Raw genomic sequence first — 22,131 nt, forward strand, 5'->3', positions numbered from 1 at the left:
CAGGTGAGGCCCCGCCGAGGAGCCGCCGCCCCCTCAGCGGCGAGGCCCGGGAAGCCGCGGGCGGCCGGGCCGGGCCGGGGCAGCGGTTCCCCTCACAGGCTTCACCGACCGTTACAGAGGCGGCCCGGAGCCTCCGCGGGGCGCGCAGCCGGCACACGCCAACCCACGGCGCCACCCCGACCCGCCCCGGCGGGGGTGCCCGGCTGCCCGCCGAGCCCAGCCGCGGCACGGCCCGCCCCGCCGCCGCGGAGCACCCTCCCCCTCCTCCACCTCCTCCACGGCGCGGCGGGGAGGGGCCCAGGCAGACCGGTCCCGCCGCGCAGCTCCCGCGGCCGGGCGGCCATCCGCAGGCGCGCCCGGCCGCTCGGCTCGGCGCAGGCCAGGCAGGAAGAAGGAAGCTACCGGCGGCGGGTAGGCGCGGCGGCGGCGGCGGCGGCGGGCGGGGGGCGGCCGTGCACCTGCTGTGCCGGCGGCGGGGGCGGAGCGGGGGCGTCGCCGTCGCTTCCCGCCTGTGCGGCGGCCCCTTCCCCCGCGGGGCCGCTCCGAGCCGGGCCGGGGGTGCCGCGGGTGCGGTGGCTCCGGTTCTCTGCCGGCGGGCGTTGGGAAGGCGGCTGCGGCGCTGCCGGGGCTCAGGCGCTCCCCTTCTCGGCCATCGCCGCCTCCGGCTCTGGGTTTCCTTCACCTTTTGTCTCGCTTTGCCCCTTGTTTCTTCACGGCCTCGGGTTGCTCTCAGGCCCCATCCCCCGCCCAGCCGGCGGGGTCGGGCCCCCGGCCCGGGGAGGGTTGTTTTGGGGGCGCCCCTGGGTTTCGTTGGTAGCGGCGGGAGTAGCCGTAGGCTTGTGCCCCGGAGGGTGCGGGGCTGCGGGCGGGGGCCGGCTGAGGGGTTGCAACCCAGAGGCGGAGACCTGCCCGCGGCGGGCAGCAAACTTGCCCGTGGCGGGGGAGCGGGGGCTCCTCCAGGGCCACGGCACCTCGCACCGCTGGGGAAGGCCCGCCCGGGGAGAGGCGTGTGCTCGGCACCTTCCCCTCGCCCACTGCTGGCCCGGCCCCGCAGGGTGCGCGTGTGCTGGCCTGGGCCTGGGCCCGACACCGGGGCGGGCGGGGTGGCTGCCCGGGCTTCCCTTGGGTCCCCTCGTCTTGCGGTAGCCCCCGGTGCCGCGAGGGTCCCGAGAGCCAGGCGTGGATTCACAAGGACTCTGGTCCCCTGTTGTTGAGCCAGGATTAACTATTTTCTGCTTTCTGTACTAAATGGAAGGAATATGGTCGTTTAGGGTCCCAAGCTGATAGATTTGCCAGTTTATGTCTCAGGTGCAGAGCTGCTGGGTATTAAGCACAGCATGAATTTGATCCGCATGTGTCTAAAGGCTTTTTGAGTCCTTAAGGACACCCTGATGAGGACTTGCATCGCCCGCGGTCTCTGCGTACACAGAATTAATGCCTGCCCTCCAGGGGAACTGGGCAGGAGCTTCGCTCTGTCTCCCCAGAGCGCAGCACAGCTGAGCCAAGGTCTGCGGTATTTGCGGTGGTAGAGGCCAGTCATGAATGGCTGTATTTTCCTGAAACAGGGAGGGAGCTATGTTTGAGCCAGTGCAGCGGGGAGCCTAAAGAAGCAATACAAGGTTTGGAAGGTAAATATGGATTCCAAGTAAGTACCAGAATACTGCTTTATATGTTGCAGTACAAGGAGAAAGCGAAAGTGTTTCAATTCACCATCAGGTAAAATGGCTGCTGAAATTGAAGAACATAAAACCGGTTTCGAGTTTGTCCTTGGGCTTCATTAGTAAAACAGAAATATAAAGGATATATTGGTAAACTACTAATTATGTGTTGTAGCCTGTTAATGTCATTTCCGAAGAATAGCTTGGTTTTAAAATTTAGTTTAATCTACAGCAGGACGTGATCTTTATAAGCTGTTACCAGAAGTTTTATTGCCACAAGTTTCATTGCTTTTGTGGAGGAAGTTTTATTTGTTTATTAAAAGCACATGAACGTCAGAGGAGCTTATGGATATATGGGGACAGAGGTAAGTTGTTGATGAGTAAATGAGAACTTGGGTCTCTCTGCCTGCAGTAAATAAAATGAAATCAGTCTCTGTGAAATAGAGTTAGGATGCAGTTCTGTAAACACTGCTGATAGTCCAGTCATCTTTGCTAGGATCTTGTGACTCCGGATTTATGGCAAAGATACACTGTTAGGAGATGGTGTGAGTATGATCTGTGCAGCAGGTGCACAGATGTGCAACCTTGTGTGACTACTTAACTATGAAACCTTTTGTAAGGTGCGCAAAGTCTTTCTCTGCTTACGCTAAAGCTGTTAAATAGTAACCTTTTAAACAATTACTTTTCTATGATGACAGTTGCCTTGTCCCATTATGTTTTAAGGGAACTGTTTCCTCAAGAGCTTTATGACCTCAGATTTTTGTTCTTTGCTGGTCTATCAGTATTTTCCCAGTAGATACTTCTGTCACCTCACTTAGTGTGGTCAGTTAAATATTGTTTGGGATAACTGTGAGAGAGGGGAAATGGGGTTTGGGATCACCCTGAAATAAATCTGTTACTGCTGGAAGAAAAAATTGACTTGTACTATGGGCTGCTTGTGCCTACCTCTTTCTTCTTATTTTTCTTCTTACACTGAAGCTATCCACAGCTCATTTCAACCAAACACAAAATTACTGACAAGCAGTTGTTGGTTTGAAATTAGAGTTCAGCTGACCTAACTAGCTAACTGGCTGTAAGGGGCAGTCCCAGCTTTAGACCCTGCCTTTATGCTTCTGCTGGTTCGGATTCATCCTATGTAGCAGTTTTGTAGCCACAGAGTGAGTTAATACTCTCTACTGGATTGGCACACTTTTAGGGCAGGTTTTCTGATGGATCAGTCACCTGAACCATCACTGTACCACTGCAAGGTCTGAGGAAGAGGGAGGCAGGGACCTGCAGCTGAGGGGTGGGGAGAAGGCAGGAGGACTAGGGTTGCACTTTCCCAAACCTCTGTAACCTCAGAGAGGAGGTAGGAAATTCATGCTGGGTGGGAATGATTATGGGTTTTGCTGATGAATTGCACAACCAGTTATTTGATTCGGGGGGGGGGGGGGGGGGGGGGGGGAGGAGGAGGAGGAGGAAGGGGAGGTGGAACATGCCAAACGAGATTAGCAAGTCAATTCACTTTTAGGGGCGGGAGGTGTCAAGCTGAACCAGGACACTGTGGAAAAAATAAAGGTATGACAAAAATGTGTTAACATAAAGGAGCAGACCCTTGATCTTTTGGTGGGATACTCTGTTATGTGAAGAGGTAGTAATTTTCCACCATTCCTGGGGAAAAAGCCTGTGTCAATAGCATAGCTTTCGGGTTGCCAGCTTTGACACGGTAGATAGTGTTTGCTGTTGTCATTCAGCTGGCTGAGGAGGAGTAGTTTTAATTTCTATAGTAAGATGATGCAGTGAGGAGAGGAGAGAGGCTCACACCTTTGCCTGCCCTGTGGCAGCCTCTAAAATTCGCAGGTTAAGAGAAAACCAGGCAGGTGTGTTTTCTCCAAAGGAGATTTTGCTTTAGCTCACCTCCAGTGGTATACCAGGAGAGCTAGTCTTGCATCCTACCAGCTTCCCAGCAGGAGCATGGCAGTGACTGGTGCTGATGTTAAGCCCCTGGCTGGGCTACTGTGAGGGTAGGGGTTATGTTGCAGACCCTGGTGTGTTATTTGGCATCCTGCTGGGGTGTCTCTGCTGTTAGCTCACAGGGAGGCTTGGCTTTCGTGCATGAGTTGCAGTCACACCTTTTGCCTACAGTGCCTTTTGTCACGTTTCTCAACAGTTGGCTCTGACTTGCTGTGAAGTAACAGTGCAGCTAATTCCTGTTGCAGTACCTCTACTAAAGAGTATTGTGTGTCTTTTTCTGTTGAGGGTCTTCAGTCCAAATTTGAACAGAAGGAACTCTACAAGATTTTAAACCAAACTGAATTAATGCTGCGGCAGTCTCACTCTTCCCAGCGTGTCACGTGTGCATGTGAGCCTGTCTTCTCCCTTGTGCTGAATGAACCAAAGTAGGGAGCTCAAGTGGTGAAAAAAACTTTTTTTTTTTTTTTTTCTTTTCCAAGTTTTCTGATGATGTGGTGCTCTGTGCAGCACTGTTACTGGGGCAGGGAAATTGGGCTGGAAGAGGGAGTGCTGGTCAAGTCTTGCTAGCAGCATTGTTCAGCAGCATCACTTTCAAACTGGAGGAGTCTCTGTTCTGGGCTGAAAACACTACAGTCAGTTTTGAACAAGTTTCAAGCTCATGAATGTTTCTGATGTGTTAAAGGTGGGGAATTGCCTATTTGCAGTCTTTATGGGACAAGAGAGAGTGTTTTGATGTCAGATGGCTTTGGATCATGTTTTAACTGCATCTTTCCCTCGTGTCCCCACTGCTTTATATTATGCTGACTTCTCAAAATAGATTGTACCTGATAAAATTCAGAAAAGGCTGCAATTTTTATTGGCTTAAAATTCTCCATTACATTTTTGATGTCTAGAAGGTTCATTACAGTATTTACTTGTCTCTGAAATAGGTAACTGCTGATTCAAGTGTTATGATTGGAAAATATTACAATAACTTGATAAGAACATTTACTTAGCAGCTTCTCTTTTAAGATCAGCAATTAACAAAGGCAAAGTGAAGAATTTGCCACGTCATGACTGAAGGTATAAGAAAGGAAACCTACAGAGAGATCAACTCAGCAGTGTATCTTCCACATTTGTTAACAGCCCGCTATCGCACAGCTTTGGGAGGATCTTTGTTACATTCTGAGGAACAGATAACGTCACAAGTACATAATTGTGTTGCCTAAAATTTGATACCAGCTGTAGAGTAGATGGCTCGCCTTCCTCCTGGGATTCACTTCATCACTTCATTTTCACGAGATCAGTGGTAAGTCTTAAAGTATGGTGAAGATCTTTGTTTTGGACAATGTGAATTTGTATCTGGGGAAGATGATACTGTTGCCTCGCTCTATTTTTGCTTTTTCATTGCTTAATATATACAGCAAGGAAATATAGTCAGTTGTATAACAAATATTACTGATACTTAAAAAGCGAGATACTTTGTTGGAGGAACCCAGACAGATCCTTACTAGTTAAGTGTGCTAGAGAATAAAGCCTTTTGTCCTTTGCTTTGCAAGGTATGTGTTTGAAGGGATAAACTTTAGAATTTATTTTCAAACTCTTGGGTGGGAGGGGTGCTCAAGGTTAGCTTTCTTTTCTTAACCAGAAATGTGTTTTCTCCCCCATAGTTTGATGTGCAATACAGACTTGTAGAATTATAGTTTTAGTTCCTGCTACTGTAATATTAAAAAATCCCAAACAAACCAAAATGGACAAAAAAAACTGAACCAAAACCTCTTTGCTTTAGGAAAATATCCTGGAAGTTGGATGGCATCAGTTCTTATGCTTTCTGAGATAGAATACTGAGTCAATTGTGTGTGAATAACAAAAAGATAACAAAGGAAAGAGCACTTCCCATCTGAGCAATTTTATCACATGCTTTCTCTAGTAGAGGGGCAAGGACAAAGTCATTTCAGTTTTATCACTTGTGAAGATGTTTTCAGTTACAGGGGTGAATAACTCCAGGATAACTTTTTTTTTTTTTAATGTCTCTGTGAATATGCTAGAACTATAAAACAAGACCCTTGTTATCTAAAAGTTTATAAGCCACACAATGATTGAAAAAGGTTAATTAAAAATCAGGGACCATAGTAGGCTGTGTGATATCAGGTCTTTGTACGGATAGATGTACTTTTATTTACAGATGTTAATTTTAAGATCAAGGCTAGAAGGAGCCAGTAGATACACTTTGATCTCTGTATTCTTAAAAGCACAAATCCACAAAATGCTCTCCCTCTTAAACAGCTGGAATGTGCTGCAGGTAGAGAATAGATCAGATTGTTACCTTTGTTTAACACTTGCAGTGACAGGGAGTTTGAGGAGCCCTTTTCATTCAGATGAGCTGCAGAAAAAGACCCAAGGTTGCCAGTGAGGTACAAGGAAAATTTCTTCCCAATCCCAGAGCTGGTTAATTAGGTTCATGTGCTTCAGCTGGCAGTGCACACAGTCAGTGTCAGTTCCCCATCCATCTCTAGAAATGGCTGATTTCTCTTGTTACAGAGGAAGACAAAGCAAAACGCAGTAAGGAAAGAAAGAAGTAATAACCTGCAGTACCCAAACTGACATCCACAGAGCCATCATTTATGTCCTAATCATACCAGAAAACGGGATGAGACAGTGAAATGCAAAATCTGATTATCAGTATGTTTAATGTTGAACTGCCTTTTGTTATCCCCAAAGGAAGCCTGTAAACAAGGCAGATCAGCTCTGTGGACTTGAGAGCACTGCCTTGTTGTCCTGCCTGTACCTGTGTACTGCCAAGCTCCCTTCCAAAGCCAGATCAGAGCAGATGTTGTAAAGCAGCATAACTGCTAGGGTGGTTCTTCAGACTGTTAGAGAATGTGAAAAAAGTTGTCTTCCAGTATTCCAAGGTTACCAATGATTCATTTGTTTTTATGTAACTTAGTGCTAAATCTGAAGAAAATAATTTTCAAATACTCCTTTTTTTTTTTCTCTATTGTAGGTATAGAGCCTTCATTTTCTCTCTCACTTTCTTGTTGTATGCCAGCTTCCATTTATCAAGGAAACCTATTAGTATAGTTAAGGTAAGCAGGACCATGTCCCTGTTTAAACATCCTTCTACTCTTGTCAAACACGGAAGTAGTCGTCTTTTTCAGTATCTCCTTTTGTGAAAGGTGATGTTAAAGTTTAACTTGGAATGGTTTAGAAGATGGAAAACTGATAAAGCTAGTACACAGTAACATTTAGTTGATAAACTTTAGTGAGACCACACCTTGAATATTGCGTATATCTCTAATCTTTGCATTTAAGACTTGAAACAGCTATGCCTATGCTTAATTCACAATTCATATGAATTAATTTAATTAGAGATTCTTAAGAGTTTACAGGTTCACATTCATGTGTTTGAGAGAAGTTGCTCATAACTGATAGGTGATAAAATTCTACTGACACTTACAAGACTGTTCCAAGTACTGTTGAGTATCACAGTCATAGCTGTCTGTACAGTTGGGAGTCTGTTCCCAGTGAAGCTGGTGTCAAACTATTATCTAATTCTAGGTTTGTTAGTTTAATCTTTGGCCTGTATAACTCACCAAACACAAATCAAAACCCCCAGAGCTGTATTGTATATAACAATGTGATGAGTAACAATGGACAAAGTAGCTTGATGTTAGTGAAGAATTTTGAAATTCTGCGGTATTAGAAACACAAGTTCACTATAGCATGTTGTTTCTAACTGCGTAATTACTCTTTCATGTAATGGTGGCTTCACCCAACAAAATACCCAGCAATTAATAATGGATAACAATTTTACCGATTTCAGTGGGTTTGACACAGGTTCATACAGAGCTAGAATTGTTAAATTTGTTGCTGTATGGGAATTAACAGTCAAGTGAATTTTCCATTTTCAAATTTCCTCTCTGTATCAGGGAGAGCTGCATAAGCATTGTGCTGCTTCACATGAAGTTGAATTCACCTCCTACAAAGAATATGCTGTCCAGATTCAGCCTGTCAGAAAGTTATCTAATGTATCTCGGTGCGGTTGGGAGCCATTTGGTAAGGGCCGGTTTTTTGGTTTTGTTTTTTTCTTTCTTAATAATGGGCCGATAGTCATAATTAGATTATTTGCCCCTTGATATTACTTCTTCATGTGTGGAGGGAGTCAGGACGTGTACGGGAGAGAGGTGCTTTGTTTTCCATGTTCTCATTGATTTTTCCAAAGAAAATTAAGTTGTGACTTACTTTAAGTAGGAAAGATATAAGGTCATTTAAACAACTGACGTTATTTTAACTGTTACAGCTATGAGATGCTTTCAGTAGATCAGTTTTCAGTCAGAAAAAAGGAATTGTCTTTAGAATGCCTATTAAAGAAAAAAAAGGTGAAGAATAAAATAAATAATTTTTCTGCTGTTTTGATTCAAGGTCCAGCAATCATTTTAATGAAATTACTTGGTGTTTATCTAAATTGGAACTTTTCAGAGTCCTTATCTGCCAGAAAGAATATTTTTTTCCACATTTTAATGGAGAAAAACGGGAGACTTTATTGCAGAATAGAGCTGACAACTTACTGAGTAGCTTATGAACCTGGCCTTTCACTTAAATAGAAAAAATATTTGCCTCCTTACAATTAAAATAGAATTTAATTGATTTGAATTTAATAGAGATTTTGAATCATTCCTTGACACTTTTATCACTACCAACAACATCAGTGAAGTAGAATAGTCCATTCTGTCAGTGTGCCAGTCTACTCCAGCCTAGCCATCCGTTCTAATTATTCTTTAATTAGCAATTTAAAAAAAGTCCTACTCTGTTTAAAAATAATTACAGATCTGAGTTCTGGGTTTTCTCTGCACAAAATTCTGTGTATTAACTGCCTGTTGCAAGGTAATCAGTTTACTGAAGTTATTTAGTCCCACAGGTTTTGAAATGTATGTGGATGCAATTGAACTTGGTTGCTGTTTCTTGTCCTTGGACAAAGGAGAGACTGAGTTTGCGTGTCTGAAACACTAGTTAGCTTTCTTAATGAAGACTTCTGAGTTCCAGTGTCCTCCTTTTTCCTTGAACACACAGGTTATTGCAAAGCTGCTGCTTTGGGATGGCACTCTAGATTTATTCTTTCAGCTGTTTTTTTTCAGGCAACATAGCTGCCAATCTGGGAAATGCTTTAGTAACTGTGACTTCAGTCTCGAAGTCAGTGGAAATTGTGTCTCCTTGCAAATGCACAAACTGTCTGTCTTGGTATGAGTTCAGGTCTCTTGAGACTAGACTTAATGTTTCTATTTGGGTGGAGTCCCTCGTGCTCCCTCCATCCTGCCTGCAAGTCCCATTTAGTTGTGATTATGGTCATATGCTGTACAGAGCAGAACCCTGGGGTTTTTTTAAACAAGACTTCTATCTCTGTGTCTTATGAGTAGTTGGAAAAGGAAATGCAAAAGGCTTTAAGAGTTTAAAATATATACATATTAAGCTGATTCCTTAAAAGCCTATCTGATGTTGGATCTTTGTAGCCATTTTGACTGTTGGGACCTCACACATTTGCAACCCATCTTTCTACTTTTAGTAGCCCGTTAAAGTTTGGGTTTTCTTTTGTCTAAGAACCTATAAGAAAAGAATGCCTTGTTAATAACTGATGGGGTTTTTTCTTCCAAAATGCTATTTTGAATAAGGAGGAATGAATTAAAAATGGACCTACCAATATTTTCCTCATACATTACAGGCAAAAGGGCCAGTTGTAGAGGGTTTTTTGGTCAAAATGTTTTGCAAAATGCATGCTTATGTCTAAAAGTGCCTATTGAAAATTTAAATGTCAGTGTAAGTTCCCTGACATTTTCCTAGAAATACATAAAAATGGATAGGAAGTTATTGGTGCACTTAAACTGATAATTTGTTTTGCAAATTGTTCTTAGATAAGAACAACTACAAACAGTTACTGGGAGCATTGGATTACTCCTTTCTGTGTGCATATGCAGTTGGAATGTATTTAAGGTAAACCTCACTCTCTTGGAAACCTGCTTTGTCTCTTACTGTTAACTTATGAGGCTGTACTACTTCTGAGATGTTGTCCTTTCCTACTGTAAAGTTTCTGTTGAAGAGAGTGAGAACTTCCGTTGCAGAGGAAAAAAACCACATCATCCTGAGTCCCCAAGTGGTATCATACTTGTTGGTATATATAAAATTTCTTACCTGCACCCAGCCTGGCTGCCTTGTGCAGGAATGCTTTCCAACTTGCAATCTAGCCTGACTTACTTTCATACAGAATGTGAAGGAATATATGTCCTCAAATTTTAGCTGTCTCCAACTTGCACATGTAGAGAGACTAAACTGATTGTCCTGGCTTTCTCTGTAGTCGAAGGACAGAAGCAGACACCTCCAAGAAAATGATACGGAACCCATCTTAAAATGTGCAATATTAGCTGCTGTTTGGAGGTGCTTCTCTTTGTTGGCTAAAACCAGAACCTTCATAACTAGAATTATTGGCAAGGGAAACAAGTCTCACTTTAAATGGCTGGAGACATGTCCCACCTTACAGGTGTCATTTGGAAAATGACTCTGTCAGTAAATGACTTCTGATGCGCTCCAGGTGAGTATCTCCCTGAAAGATGGTTGTGCAGATGTCAGCACTTGGCAATTAGTGAACCTGAACTGTTTGTTGGTTTCTTTCTGTCAAGTGCTAAGAATTGCTCAGTTGCTGCTGTGAAGGAAAAGAGCTGTTACAAATAAAGTTTCTCCTCAAACAGAATTAAACAAGGCAAAATATTCATTATTTGTGAAGGTCTGGGGTATGATCTCATTTTTAATTATTGCCTTTCTTTTTCTTTCTTTACACATTCGAAGTGGAATAATAGGAGAACGGCTACCTATCCGGTACTATCTGGCAGTTGGGATGCTTGCTAGTGGACTCTTCACTGCAATGTTTGGATTGGGTTATTTCTATAATATACATAATCTGTGGTTTTACATAATGGCTCAGGTAGGCATGATGTATTAAGATAATCTTGAGTTTCCATGGTGCTGTTAAGTGTTGTATTGGGGTTTTTTTCAGTTGCAAACCGTGATAAGTGGTTGGATGGGAATGTAAATTCTGGCATACACTGTTGTTGATGTCAGGCAGAAATGATGGAGTGGATAGCCCCAGGTTTTATTTTTGAAAAATGGAGGGTTTTTTTAGTGGAAAGAATCTTTGAAAACAAATTGAAGTGTTTCAGTCTGTGTCAAATCAGTGATCAAATCTTTGCAAGCTTAAATGTGGGAGAGTTTTAAAACAAAGGTATTTACTTTTGTCAGTTTGCGAAGACCTGAGTGACACATCCTGGCTTTCTCTGCAGGAAAATTACATTTATACTGCTAATGATGAACAGTCTCCCACACTGGTGTGGCTGAGAACAGGCAGCTTGTGTAACGAGATTCATTGTGTGGGATTTTTTGGAGCACTTGTAGATCCAATCAGGTGTAATAAGAATATTTACCGTTGACCTAAAATGGCATTTAGGTCAGGACCAGGATATGGTTAGCATTTCTGAGTCATTTTGGACACGTCTGCAGCTTGCACTGCTGTTTTCTTTGTGTTACTGCAGCAGCACTTTCACCGCTGGCACGTTTGCATGGCATTGTGCAACATGGCATGCAGCGATACTAACTTGGGTACTGCAAGCTTTTATAACCCTTTCACCAAACCATCCATTTAACCATGTTACTGCCTCAGTGATCTTGACTTATGTGGCTTCCAAGACAGGAGCCGGCTCCTTTAGGGTTAAGCTAACTCTCTCTACCAGTGCAGCGCTGTGTGATGTGGTAGTGAATCCTATAATAGCAAGGGTGGTCTTGCACAACCAGCCTAATTGTTTTTTGTTAGGTAGAATGAGGTTATTTGGTTGCCTGTCCAAATGCACATTGTACGTGTGAATTATTGTACTGTGATCTTTGTGTTAATGTGTAATACGAGATAGGGAGCTTTTCAGGAGTTGAGATGAGTTAGGGTTATGATCTGTGCAACATGGAGGCTGAACTAGTTCTTACTTCAGCCTGAATACAGTAAGTTTTTCCCCTAAATTTATTTACAGGTGTTTCTTAAGCATTTTAAAGTTAATGTTCAGTTACCCAGTCTCTCCTAAAGTTGTTTTTTTTTGTTTTTTTTTCCCACTTTGCAAACATGTTTTGTCATATGTTCAAATTGAAATAAGTATTACGTTGCTGTTTCAGTGTGGAGAATTGATTTCTCTGTTCAGTTCAGTGCAATGTGATTTTTGGTAAGCATGTGATTGGATTACAGTCTTCTGTGTTTTAAATCATAAAATAATTGCAGAGATGTAGGTAGAGGGAAGAATCTCTGCAAAACATTGTAACTTGTTTATTCTTGGAAAAGAATGCTTTCAAAACCCCCCACTAACTTTCTAAATTAAAAGCATTTGTGTAGCCTTCCTTTTCCTAATGCAGCATTCGGCAGGAATTATGTAGAAACCTGAATTATTATAGGGTATGTTTGTTTATTATTATTTTTATATACTTTCAGATAGCTAATGGGTTGGTGCAAACTACTGGCTGGCCAAGTGTCGTTACATGTATTGGCAACTGGTTTGGAAAAGGAAGGTAAATAATATGTAATCCACAGTTTTGGAAGTACAAATCAATGCATTCTGACCTGTAATGTTGTAGTCAATTCAAATATCTTTCTTTTCCTTCAGTGGGGTTTTTTGGGGATGAAACAAGCAGTTAGGTAGAACTTGAGAGGAGTTTCCTTTGTTACGCTGATTAGTTTATATATCCTCTCTCATGTCAAGACAGTGTTCTGTGGTAGCTCTTTAGTTCGACATTTAATTTTTCAAATGAAATATTTCAGAATTAAGAGTAGTTCTTGCAAGTATTAACAGTTTAAACCCACTTTCAATAAAAATTGTTATGCCATTTATTATCCCATGTTTTCATTTGCATTTCAAAGCAGTTGTCAGGGTGTAACTCTAAAAGTATCTTTTTGTCTAATGTCTTTTTTTCTAACACACTTACAGAAACTTGAAAATTTAATTAAAAAACAACATATGACAACTGATTTAACCTTTCTTTTTGTCACTTTAAATCATCTTTGTTGTTTTTTTTTTTTTTTTATCCTGCGTAGAGATCACTCATAATGTTGATTTTCATCACTCCATACAGGACTTTACCATAAATTTTGCAAGAGCTGCATGCTAAATACATTGCCTCTGATAACGGTTGATGCATGTAGCATATGGTAATACTACTGTAGTGCCTTCCATTGTAGATACATACCGTTGAATGAACACTATTGTCCATCGGTTCAAGAGAAGGACATATGAAAATTCTTTCTATATAAAAATCACAGGATAGTTGAGAAGATGTAGGCCCAAACTAGTTTTCCATAGTCCCTTCAGCCTTCTTGGTGAATTACAAAATGCAGAGAATGATAACTACCATACAAAACTGAACAAAGTTGGTGAGTTTGTGCAAAACAAATACGTTTATTCAGATTTTGCTTTCTGCAAAAGCAACAGCCTTTACTTTTAGGGAGGTCACATAGTGGACTGGTGGATAGGGCTCTGGTTTGTTTGTCAGTGATCTGGTTCTTGTTTTCATTTTGCTACAAATTCTGTGAAACATGAGCAGACCTTTTTAATCTTGTCATCAGCCAAAGGAAAAGATTTGGTTTACTTCAAATTAGGTTGCTCCAGGTAAACTCCTGCTGAGGGCAAGGCAGTTTTCTCATGACTTACAAGGAAGAAAAATTAACTACCTCTCATGACTTCGGTAAGATTTTTGTGGTTTACATTAGCTCATCTGGAGCTATTCTACAGCAGTTTTAATCTGTGAGTTCCAGGCAGACAGCAGTTTGTGTCTGTTAGCCAAGCTTGCGCAGGTGTTACCTTCTACTAGTGCCTAGCAAGTCCAGAATGTGATCAGAAAATACCAAATTTGCTCTATGTATCCTGCACAGATTGTTTTCTTCTGCATGATAAGTCTAACGTATCCTGAAAGCATCAGATCACTGGTGCAAGGTGTTTGCAGGAGGACTTTCATTCCCAGAAGCATCGGACTTAGTGTACACTCTATGTAACATCTGCACAATTGTTTTTATCCAAAAAACTCTATTCAGGAATATGAAAGCCCTAGTGGTGCCTTTAAATGCCATTAAAACCAGAATGAGTTCTGTCATGCACAGAGAAGTATTTAGAACACTTCTATTAATATTCAGGTGTCTTGAAATTGCCAGATGAAAGACTGTAGCATAAAGAAGCGATCAGTTAAAGAACAGTAAGATAGCAAATATTTCACTAACACCACAGAAAAATGGTCACTTTTGATACACTTTTCTCAAGATAGTAAAGCTTATTGTGTGAATAATAAGAAATATTTGTGGTTTGTGGTTTTTTTTTTTTAAATGCAGGAGAGGTTTGATCATGGGAATCTGGAATTCACACACTTCAGTAGGAAATATCTTGGGATCCTTAATTGCTGCTTACTGGGTGTCTACGTGCTGGGGTCTCTCCTTCGTGATGCCTGGTGTTATCATTGCTGTGATGGGGATTGTTTGTTTCCTGTTTCTTATTGAACGTAAGTGCTTTAATGGGATTGAACCATGGAGGGGCTCATTATGGGTGAAGAACACCAGCTGTTTAAGCTAAATGACCCAGTGCAAAGTATATTCCTCAAGCTATGCCAATACTTAAAGAACTTCTTCCTAGAACAGTAGATGGAGAAGACCCTGTGTATGCCTAAGGAGTTTATACACTCAGACTCTGGCATACCTGAGAGAGTAACACTTCAGAATTCAGTCCACTGCCCCGTTGTTAGTTCCCTGTCTTTATAAATTGTTCAAGTCTATCTTAGCAGAATGTCCCGCCTGGCTGCCATGTATATTCTATGCTACCATTCAACCCATGCTATCCATATTCTTGCTATGAAATACAGAAATCAGATGATAAAGCAAGTTTTTGTCATTTTAAATTAAAAATTAAAAAGGCACGACCACTTTTGTCCCTACACAGACTCAGCTATATTAGTAGTAATATGAATGTTTATTTTGCTGTAACTGTTCTGTGTCAGGAGGTAAAAAGTTCTGCAGGTGTAACTAGAACATTATAATGAGCTGGACTGCCAAAATAGCACTTAATGTTGTCGTAGGATGGGAAGGATACTATGGAATACCCTTTTCATTTTTCTCTAAAGCTACAGCTACACATTTTTACCAGGACTACTTCTGTGTTATCTGTGTTGTTGGTTTATTGTCAGTAAATTACACTACTGGTAAGTGTGAAGAGATATTCATTATGCTTGTTTTCACTATTAACTATGTGGTATTGTATTTCAGATCCTAAAGATGTTAGTTGCTCCTGCACACCATCCAGTGTAAGTGAATGCCTTTTCTATTTTGATTTTTGCTTCCTAATACACATGTTTATTATGATAGTTCTGGAAATCAGATAACCTATGTGGCCTTTTTGTGTGAGGCTCTTATAACTGACCCTGTACTTGAGGGAATTATTGGTCTTCTGTGCTTCACTGATAAACCAGTAGCTTACTTTCTGTCAAAGCAATGTGAATCAAGAGGTGAATGAGATTGTTTTAACTGAAATTTTGGAATAGATGATCATACTACAGTAAACCAAGTAAAAACTGTGTTGGGGTTTGGGGTTTTTTTTGAGATTTTGTACTTTCTTCCAGTCTTCCTGGACATCTTCAGGGCATTTTGAGCTATCTCCTGTTGCCTTCCTTGCTTAGGTATGACATAATGAGATAGCTGCCAACCATATTCTGTGAAGGCTCTCACTGTTTGAGAACCCTGTATTAGGCATTGCAGGAAGAGCAAACAGCCCTTTTCCTGACATAACATCAGTGAACCACCCATCTGTGGGCTTGGAGATGGAAGGCAGGATGTTCCTTTGGGTAGAGGGAAGGGCCATAGGAGCACATGGCCAAGGAAAAGAGAAAGCAAGGGATGGATATGAAGCTGAGATAAAGAGATTGGAGCAGACAGTCAGTCTGTGACAGTGACTTTAGTCATGATATAATATGGCCTTTATTTAACCAAAACTAATGTTAATGAAGGGCTGTGAAAAGGAGAAATAATCTGCTTCGTGGCATCAGTCACGTGACAAATCAATGCGTTATTTTTTGTGGCATCACAGAATAATTTAGGTTGGAAGGGACAGGACCTCTGGACATTGAGTAGTCCTACCCTCTGCTCATAATAGATCTAAATTTGACATAGGATCAAATTGCTTTGGGCTTGCCTGTCAAATTTTGAAATCTTCAAGGATGGAGATGCTGTTTATACATAGGTGATTTATATTTTTTTAAAATATACAGGGAATTTTTAGAATGCATTGATCACATGTATTATTGGCAGCAAGGCACTGGCTCTTGATATTGTATGACAGCTTATACTTCAAGGGCTTAAATTTTGGCAAGGTAATGAACTTCACTAAGCTGTAAATATACTATCACACACACAAACTGTGGAACACATACTGCCTGGATCACAAGCAAAGATGTGACTCTCTTGACACAAGAGTTTGAAAATCCAGCATCAGAGATTGACCACTTAGGGCATTGTTGAACCAGGATTGAAGTATGTGTGTGTGCAAATGTCTAAGCTTTCTTTGGGTTGCTGAACATTGCATGTATACTTCCTTCTGTCATTGTAGCCACAAAACTCATAACTTTAAAAAAAAATTTTCTAAAAGGAAAGCTTTCTCTTTAAGTATTAGTGTAAGGTTGTTCAAACATTATTTTAAAAGTAGGTTGGAAGTGATTAAGCTCTGGTACTGAGATGTTTCCCCAGTGCTTTTGAAACAAATGTTTGTAAGACATTTTATGTACTCAAAATTAAGTAATGTAGAAAGCCATGTCAGTGGTGAAAAGATGTGCCTTAAAAAGGTACATGAGAAGATGATTCCTTTCTTGCCTCATGTGGTTGTGACCCAAGAGAAGGGGGGCAATCCAAATAGAACAAGAGAAAAATAAAAAGCAAGAAAAGGAAACAAAAAAAGAGCATTAGGAAGACCAGCTGTGTGTAACTTCTCCTACAGAATGTCATCTGTAGTGTGTTTGCAGGTTCATCTCTGTTTCATGTTCCATAAGACTCTGGTAAGTGTCTCTACTGTAACCAAAACCTAGAGCAGAGTGTTGCTCCAGGCTCTTTCTTCTTTGGCTCCCAGGGACCTGTGGGCAATCAGGTCTGCCACATTTTCAAGTGGTTCTTTGAAAGAAGGGTAGGGGGAGACTGGTCTTAAGGTTTCCCATGTGTGAGGGCAAATTGGGGCTGTTGGGGAAAGTGTCAGAGGGAAGGTCCCAGGGGAATCCCACGTATGTTTTCCAGTGCTAGGGGATTATACATGGAGATTACCTACGTGTGCAGACAGGTATATGCGGACTGTACCTTTTAGTAGCAAGTCTCACAGGGACGATTGCTGCTTTTTTACCGCTGCCCCAATAGTTTCAGATAGACGGCTTTTTACATTTTAAATACTCTCCTCTTCTTGAATAGTAACTAAAGGTAACTTTTCTAGTCTGTTATCTCTTCTTTACCAGTTAATTGTTTTTTTCTCCTCGTATGAAGAACTCCTGATAAAGCTTCTGAATACTTTTAAGGGTCTGTGGAACTCCTATTCTTAGTTTGTTACTTGAGATAAGGTGTGCTCAAAATGTGCTCTGTATTTTTCATTTGATTCTCTTTTATTTCTTAAAAGTAACTTCTGTCAAGTATGAGAATATTTACGGGGCTGTTAGAGACTTCTAACAGGAGTAATTTTTTTCCTTAGCTTTTATGTAGTTCAGAAATGCTCCCATGAACATTCCAGCTTTTTTTGTAACACTAGAGCATAATGTTTATAGAATTTGCTGTTAAGCTGTATAGAAGTAAATGTTTATTTGTTTCAAATACACTTGTACTGGAAAGTATAGCTAAAGATTTCCGCACAGTTTGTTGCTCACACGTGTCAAAGAGCTGTTATGGAAAAATCTGGCCTTCAATATCTACTTGCTGTGATATTTTTAACAAAACCTTAGTATATTAGGAGCCTTTTTCCCCTTCCGTTTGCCACCCTTTCCTCCAGACCCAGAAAAGGACTAGCATTTGACCTAATCTTCTCTAGGGCACCAGCAAGATCACTGCTTCAGGTGCAGTCTTATTGTGTAGGGATGCATTTGACTTTCTGTTTCCCTGGAAACCTTGCTCTCCAGAGCAAAAGGCATCACTTCTTCCTTCCCTATTCTGTATATTCACATCTGCAAATTTTGTAGGAGGTTTATAAAAGTGCTTCCCCACCTGTCTTGGACCCTTTTCAGATTAAAATTCACCATTGTCTTGGGCAGCTGTATGCCATTCAAATTGCTCAAATGCCTCTCTTCAGACCTGTATGGTCTGCAAAGTACAATGGATTCTAAATCCTTAGTGAGTAGGGCTTACAGCTTCTGTTTGCTGTGGGGAGGGTGGTTTTAAGTTAAGGAAATTAATAAGGTAAGAATAGAAGTTCAAGAAGATCTTCTATAAACACAGATGTAATGACAAATGCTGTCTGTAAAGAAAACAGACCGCTAATTGAAGAAGGTTCATGTAGTAAACCAGACTGTTATTACTGGGAACAAAAAATTTCAGTCGTGTTGTACAAGGGGTAGGATTTGCTGGCCTTTTTTGCTCAGTCATTTCAGTGACAACCTGAACAACCTGTGTGCTTCTGCATAGTTAGGAATGTTTTTAATAAGACATTAAAAAAACATACACACTTTCTTTGTTCATAAGGCTGTAGTAGATCACTTTGGACAGATGTCTTGGTTAGGTGCAGGCAGCTCTGCCAGCTGGCACCAAAGCTGAATCTCATTGTGGAAGAATGAGGCCAGTTAAACACAACTAAAATAAATGCCTAACATGAGGGAAGGACTTCAGGTAGATTTATATTAAGATTTCTAGATCAGATTCATCTCTGTGTGTTATTGCTATCTTGGATGAATTTGGTCTACTGTTTATTTGCAGCATGATCGTGAGCCCAATATTTCTACAGAGTTTGTAGTGGTGAGTAATCTGATTTCATTGAGTTGTCCAGAAGCACAGATGGAGAGGCAGGCACAGAGCCTTGAATGCACAGTTCTTCATCGATTTCTTGGGCTGTGCTTCATTTGTTTGTATTCACCTTGGCTCTGATTTATGAATCTGAAATTTGTTTCAAAACAAGTATTTACGTACAATAAAGTGATTTTAAATGCTAGCGTTGGAGGCTTAATCTATGACTTCCTGAAAGTTTATAGCTATAACAAATGCAAACAAAAAGTCAGTGTGCTTTATTAAGCATTGGTGCACTTTCATAATGAAAGTTAAAGCATAGATTTAGCATTTGTGAAATGTGATGATTTAGAATTTGATTTACTGCTTCTCATCTTTTCTTCCTGTGCTTTTTTTTTATAGAAACATGTTAGTTGCAGCATGTTCATACAGACCTGTCTTTATGTTCTAGGAACTTTCTTTAACCTGACTTTGCATTTCCAGGAAACTTAGCTCTCTTGAACTCCTGTGGCAGAGTGCTTGTGCATTTAAAAGATAGCAGGCTGCAATTTTTATCTTCCGAAGAGGAGAAAGAAGTCTAAGTATTAAATGTGCAGCCTCTCAGTCTAGTCCTTTTCCCCAGACATTTCCTCCTTACCACAGTAAATCTTATTTTTGACAGTCAAATGAAAAAGTCTTTCACTTTTTCTCTGCTGAGCTGCTGAATAATGATGTAGATGACTTGTCTAGATAATGGATTTTCTTCTCCACAGATTATTGTAAATCACTTTTTTGATAAGAACCTAATTTTCTGTAAGAAAAAATTTAAAAATCTGTTTTATCAAACCCTGGGGGTTTGAGTGTTATTTGTTTATTTTGAGGAATGCATGCCCAAGACTGCTTGGCTTCAGCTCTGCATTGAGCAGCAGAAATACTTTAGGTTATCATCAAAAGTTTTTTTGTCTTCTTAGTAGGTTGATGAATGGCAGTTTGTCTAAATAATACTGCAATAATATCCTTGTATTTTTGTTTAGTGATTCATTTTGAATTCAGATGTTCAGTGAGAATGGACTTTTTTTTTTGGTTGCGGGGTATAATTGTGTCAGGGTTTGGGTATTTTTGTTCTATTTTGTTTTTTTAATGTGGCATCTAGAGTGTGATTAGACACTGAAATAAACATCTCATCCCTGAGGAATGCACAGTGCCTCTTGTGGTCTTAGCAATTGGTTGTCCATACCTGTCTGCAAGCCTGCTTTTGAAGCCATATATTTAATTCAGTGGACAGACCTTAATGTCCCTGGTAAATCTTAGACCAGGGGTTTCAGAGCAGTGTTTTCCAATGAATGCAATTTTGGTGTGAACTGGTACACTAATGCACTTGTTAATAAAAGTATAAAAAGAACGTCCATCCAGGGGCCTGAAATAGTTTGTTGCCTTGATTTTGGTACTGAGTGTGCTGGAGGTGCTCAGACTCTTCATTAACCCTCCTGGCCACAACAGCACAGTCCATTTCCAGGTTAGATGAATATAATAAGCATAAGCTGATGGGATAAACTTTTACCTTAAAGGGATAGGGAAGTGAAGAATCAAGGTTTTCCTGAAACAAATCAACTTCTATAGTTGCTGCTATGATCATCTGCTTATGAGAAAAAAAATGTTTGCAATGTCAATGAAAGTTCAGTAGAGGAAAAATCTTGAGTTAAGAATGGCATGACTGTGCTCAGAATTCAGTAGGCTGCTTCTATAGTAAAACAGTATGAAGTCAGCCTTCATATAAATTTGTTATTACATTTTGTGTACATTGCCATAGGTCTGCATAAGAACTTTAAAAACACAAAATGCACTGTTATTAAATTAAAGATGCTTCTTTTGTGGTTATGTTTATGTTACAAAGCACGAAGGCTTTGTTGCAGAGAAATGATTAACGCTAGTGTAATCCTTAAAAAACCTAGCAACAAAAGTATGGGGGGTTTTTTTGTTTTGTTTTATTTTTTTCAGACTTCTAAAACCTTCCTGAATGGTGCATCTCGATTCAGAGTCCAGATGCCAATCTTAAATGCTAAGGAAACCAGCAAACCTCAGGTAAAATATAACATGTTGTTGTAAAATAGTATAGAAGACTTCCTAAGGCTCACGTGGAATATTCACAGTAGATTACTGTTGGTAAAGATTGTTCTTCCTTTTATGATGCTGAAATCTACTTCCATTTTCAGACACAAATGTAACTTGAGATGAGGAAACTAAGTGTTATCTAACATAAATACTGCAAACTGAGCTGAATACAATAGCATACTTACTCAGTTGGTCTTATCTTGTGATCTTCATACAATTCCAGCAGAAATAATGCACTGCAAAATATTTTAAAGATAGCCCGTTTGAAATCTTTAAACTACTTATATCATGTTTGTCCCATCCTTGCAGTCTCACTTCTCTCCCTTTTTAATGTAATAGATGTATGTACTTTCAAGATAACATGTGGAGACAGAGAATTCTAAATGTGAGCAGTTGTTCACAGAAATCTTGCTTAAAACTTGTAACCATAAGTGCTGATAATTCTCGCTAGAAACTGAATTCTGGATTTGCCCATTTGTGAGCAGAAAGACATTTTATCTTGTGATGGACATCAACTGAAAATTTCCATTTGAAGTTTCGTATTTGTACTTGGTACACTTGGCACATCATATCCTGAAGGTTAACTTTTTTTAACTCCTTTCAGACTTTTACAGGAAGATAGAAACTTCCTGTTCTTTTCATCCTTTGCCCATAGAAGAATAATCAGTATTCAGCGGGTATAGTAATCAGTATTGATGAAAAGGTTTTGAAATTTTTGCTAAGGAAACACTCATCATTTTGATCAGTCCAGTTTAAACCCCCTCTGATCATGTTCATTTTGAGCTGCCCAAGAACAGTGTCCAGCCCAGAAACCATTTGGAAATATTATTTCACAGCCAGATGGAAAGTAAGATGAGAAGATGTAAGAATATCAGCAGGTGTCTGCAGACAAGTTATGAAGACAGAGCTAAAATATAGTTAGCAAATTAGAAATCTTTGTCTGCTAACTCTGCTAGTACCTCTACTGTCAAACTATGCAGAGTCTGCATAGCAAGTGAGTTTTCTGCCCAGGGAGGTGGTGGAGTCCCCATCCCTGGAGGTGTTTAAGAGTAGAGTCAACATAGTGCTGAGGGATATGGTGTAGTTGGGAACTGTCAGTGTGAGGTTAATGGTTGGTCTCAATGATCTTGAAGGTCCTTTCCAACCTAGTTGATTCTGTGAGGAAGGAAAATGTACACCCACTCACATTGACTGGTGCTCCCTTGTGAGCAGGATAGAGACAACATGGATGCCAAATCTTGGCAATCCTGTCCATCTTTTTTTTTTCTCCCCCCCCTTGCTGGATTATATGTTCATAATATGGAGTTCTAACAAGGTTTTAAAAAATATATAATAAAAAATTAAAAATCCTTGTTTGTCACTGTTTGGGATTTTCTGCCAGTGACAGAAGATCATCTTTTTCCTGTCAAAGCCAAGTTGAACATCTCTCTTTTTTTATAGTGG

The 22,131-nt window shown here is 40.6% G+C and overlaps 1 protein-coding gene across 8 annotated transcripts in view; it reads left to right on the forward strand.

Moving 5' to 3' along the window:
* The first annotated feature begins 298 nt into the window (after window positions 1-298).
* SLC37A1 (solute carrier family 37 member 1) overlaps window positions 299-22,131 on the forward strand; it is a 40,396-nt gene continuing 18,563 nt past the window's right edge. Inside the window, exons 1-12 of one of the 8 annotated variants that reach the window (XM_074904143.1) lie at window positions 299-411; window positions 1,566-1,645; window positions 4,623-4,899; window positions 6,595-6,676; window positions 7,520-7,646; window positions 9,497-9,575; window positions 10,425-10,560; window positions 12,100-12,176; window positions 13,984-14,150; window positions 14,908-14,945; window positions 18,571-18,609; window positions 20,575-20,658. In XM_074904143.1, the coding sequence (XP_074760244.1) occupies window positions 4,844-4,899; window positions 6,595-6,676; window positions 7,520-7,646; window positions 9,497-9,575; window positions 10,425-10,560; window positions 12,100-12,176; window positions 13,984-14,150; window positions 14,908-14,945; window positions 18,571-18,609; window positions 20,575-20,658 (885 nt within the window). In that variant the 5' untranslated portion in view covers window positions 299-411; window positions 1,566-1,645; window positions 4,623-4,843. The remainder of the gene's footprint in view (window positions 412-1,565; window positions 1,646-4,622; window positions 4,900-6,594; window positions 6,677-7,519; window positions 7,647-9,496; window positions 9,576-10,424; window positions 10,561-12,099; window positions 12,177-13,983; window positions 14,151-14,907; window positions 14,946-18,570; window positions 18,610-20,574; window positions 20,659-22,131) is intronic. The other 7 variants (XM_074904181.1, XM_074904153.1, XM_074904162.1 and 4 more) reach the window with 7 other exon arrangements.

This window comes from Athene noctua, chromosome 1 (assembly GCF_965140245.1).
Source record: "Athene noctua chromosome 1, bAthNoc1.hap1.1, whole genome shotgun sequence".
In the NCBI taxonomy this organism is placed as follows: domain Eukaryota; kingdom Metazoa; phylum Chordata; class Aves; order Strigiformes; family Strigidae; genus Athene; species Athene noctua.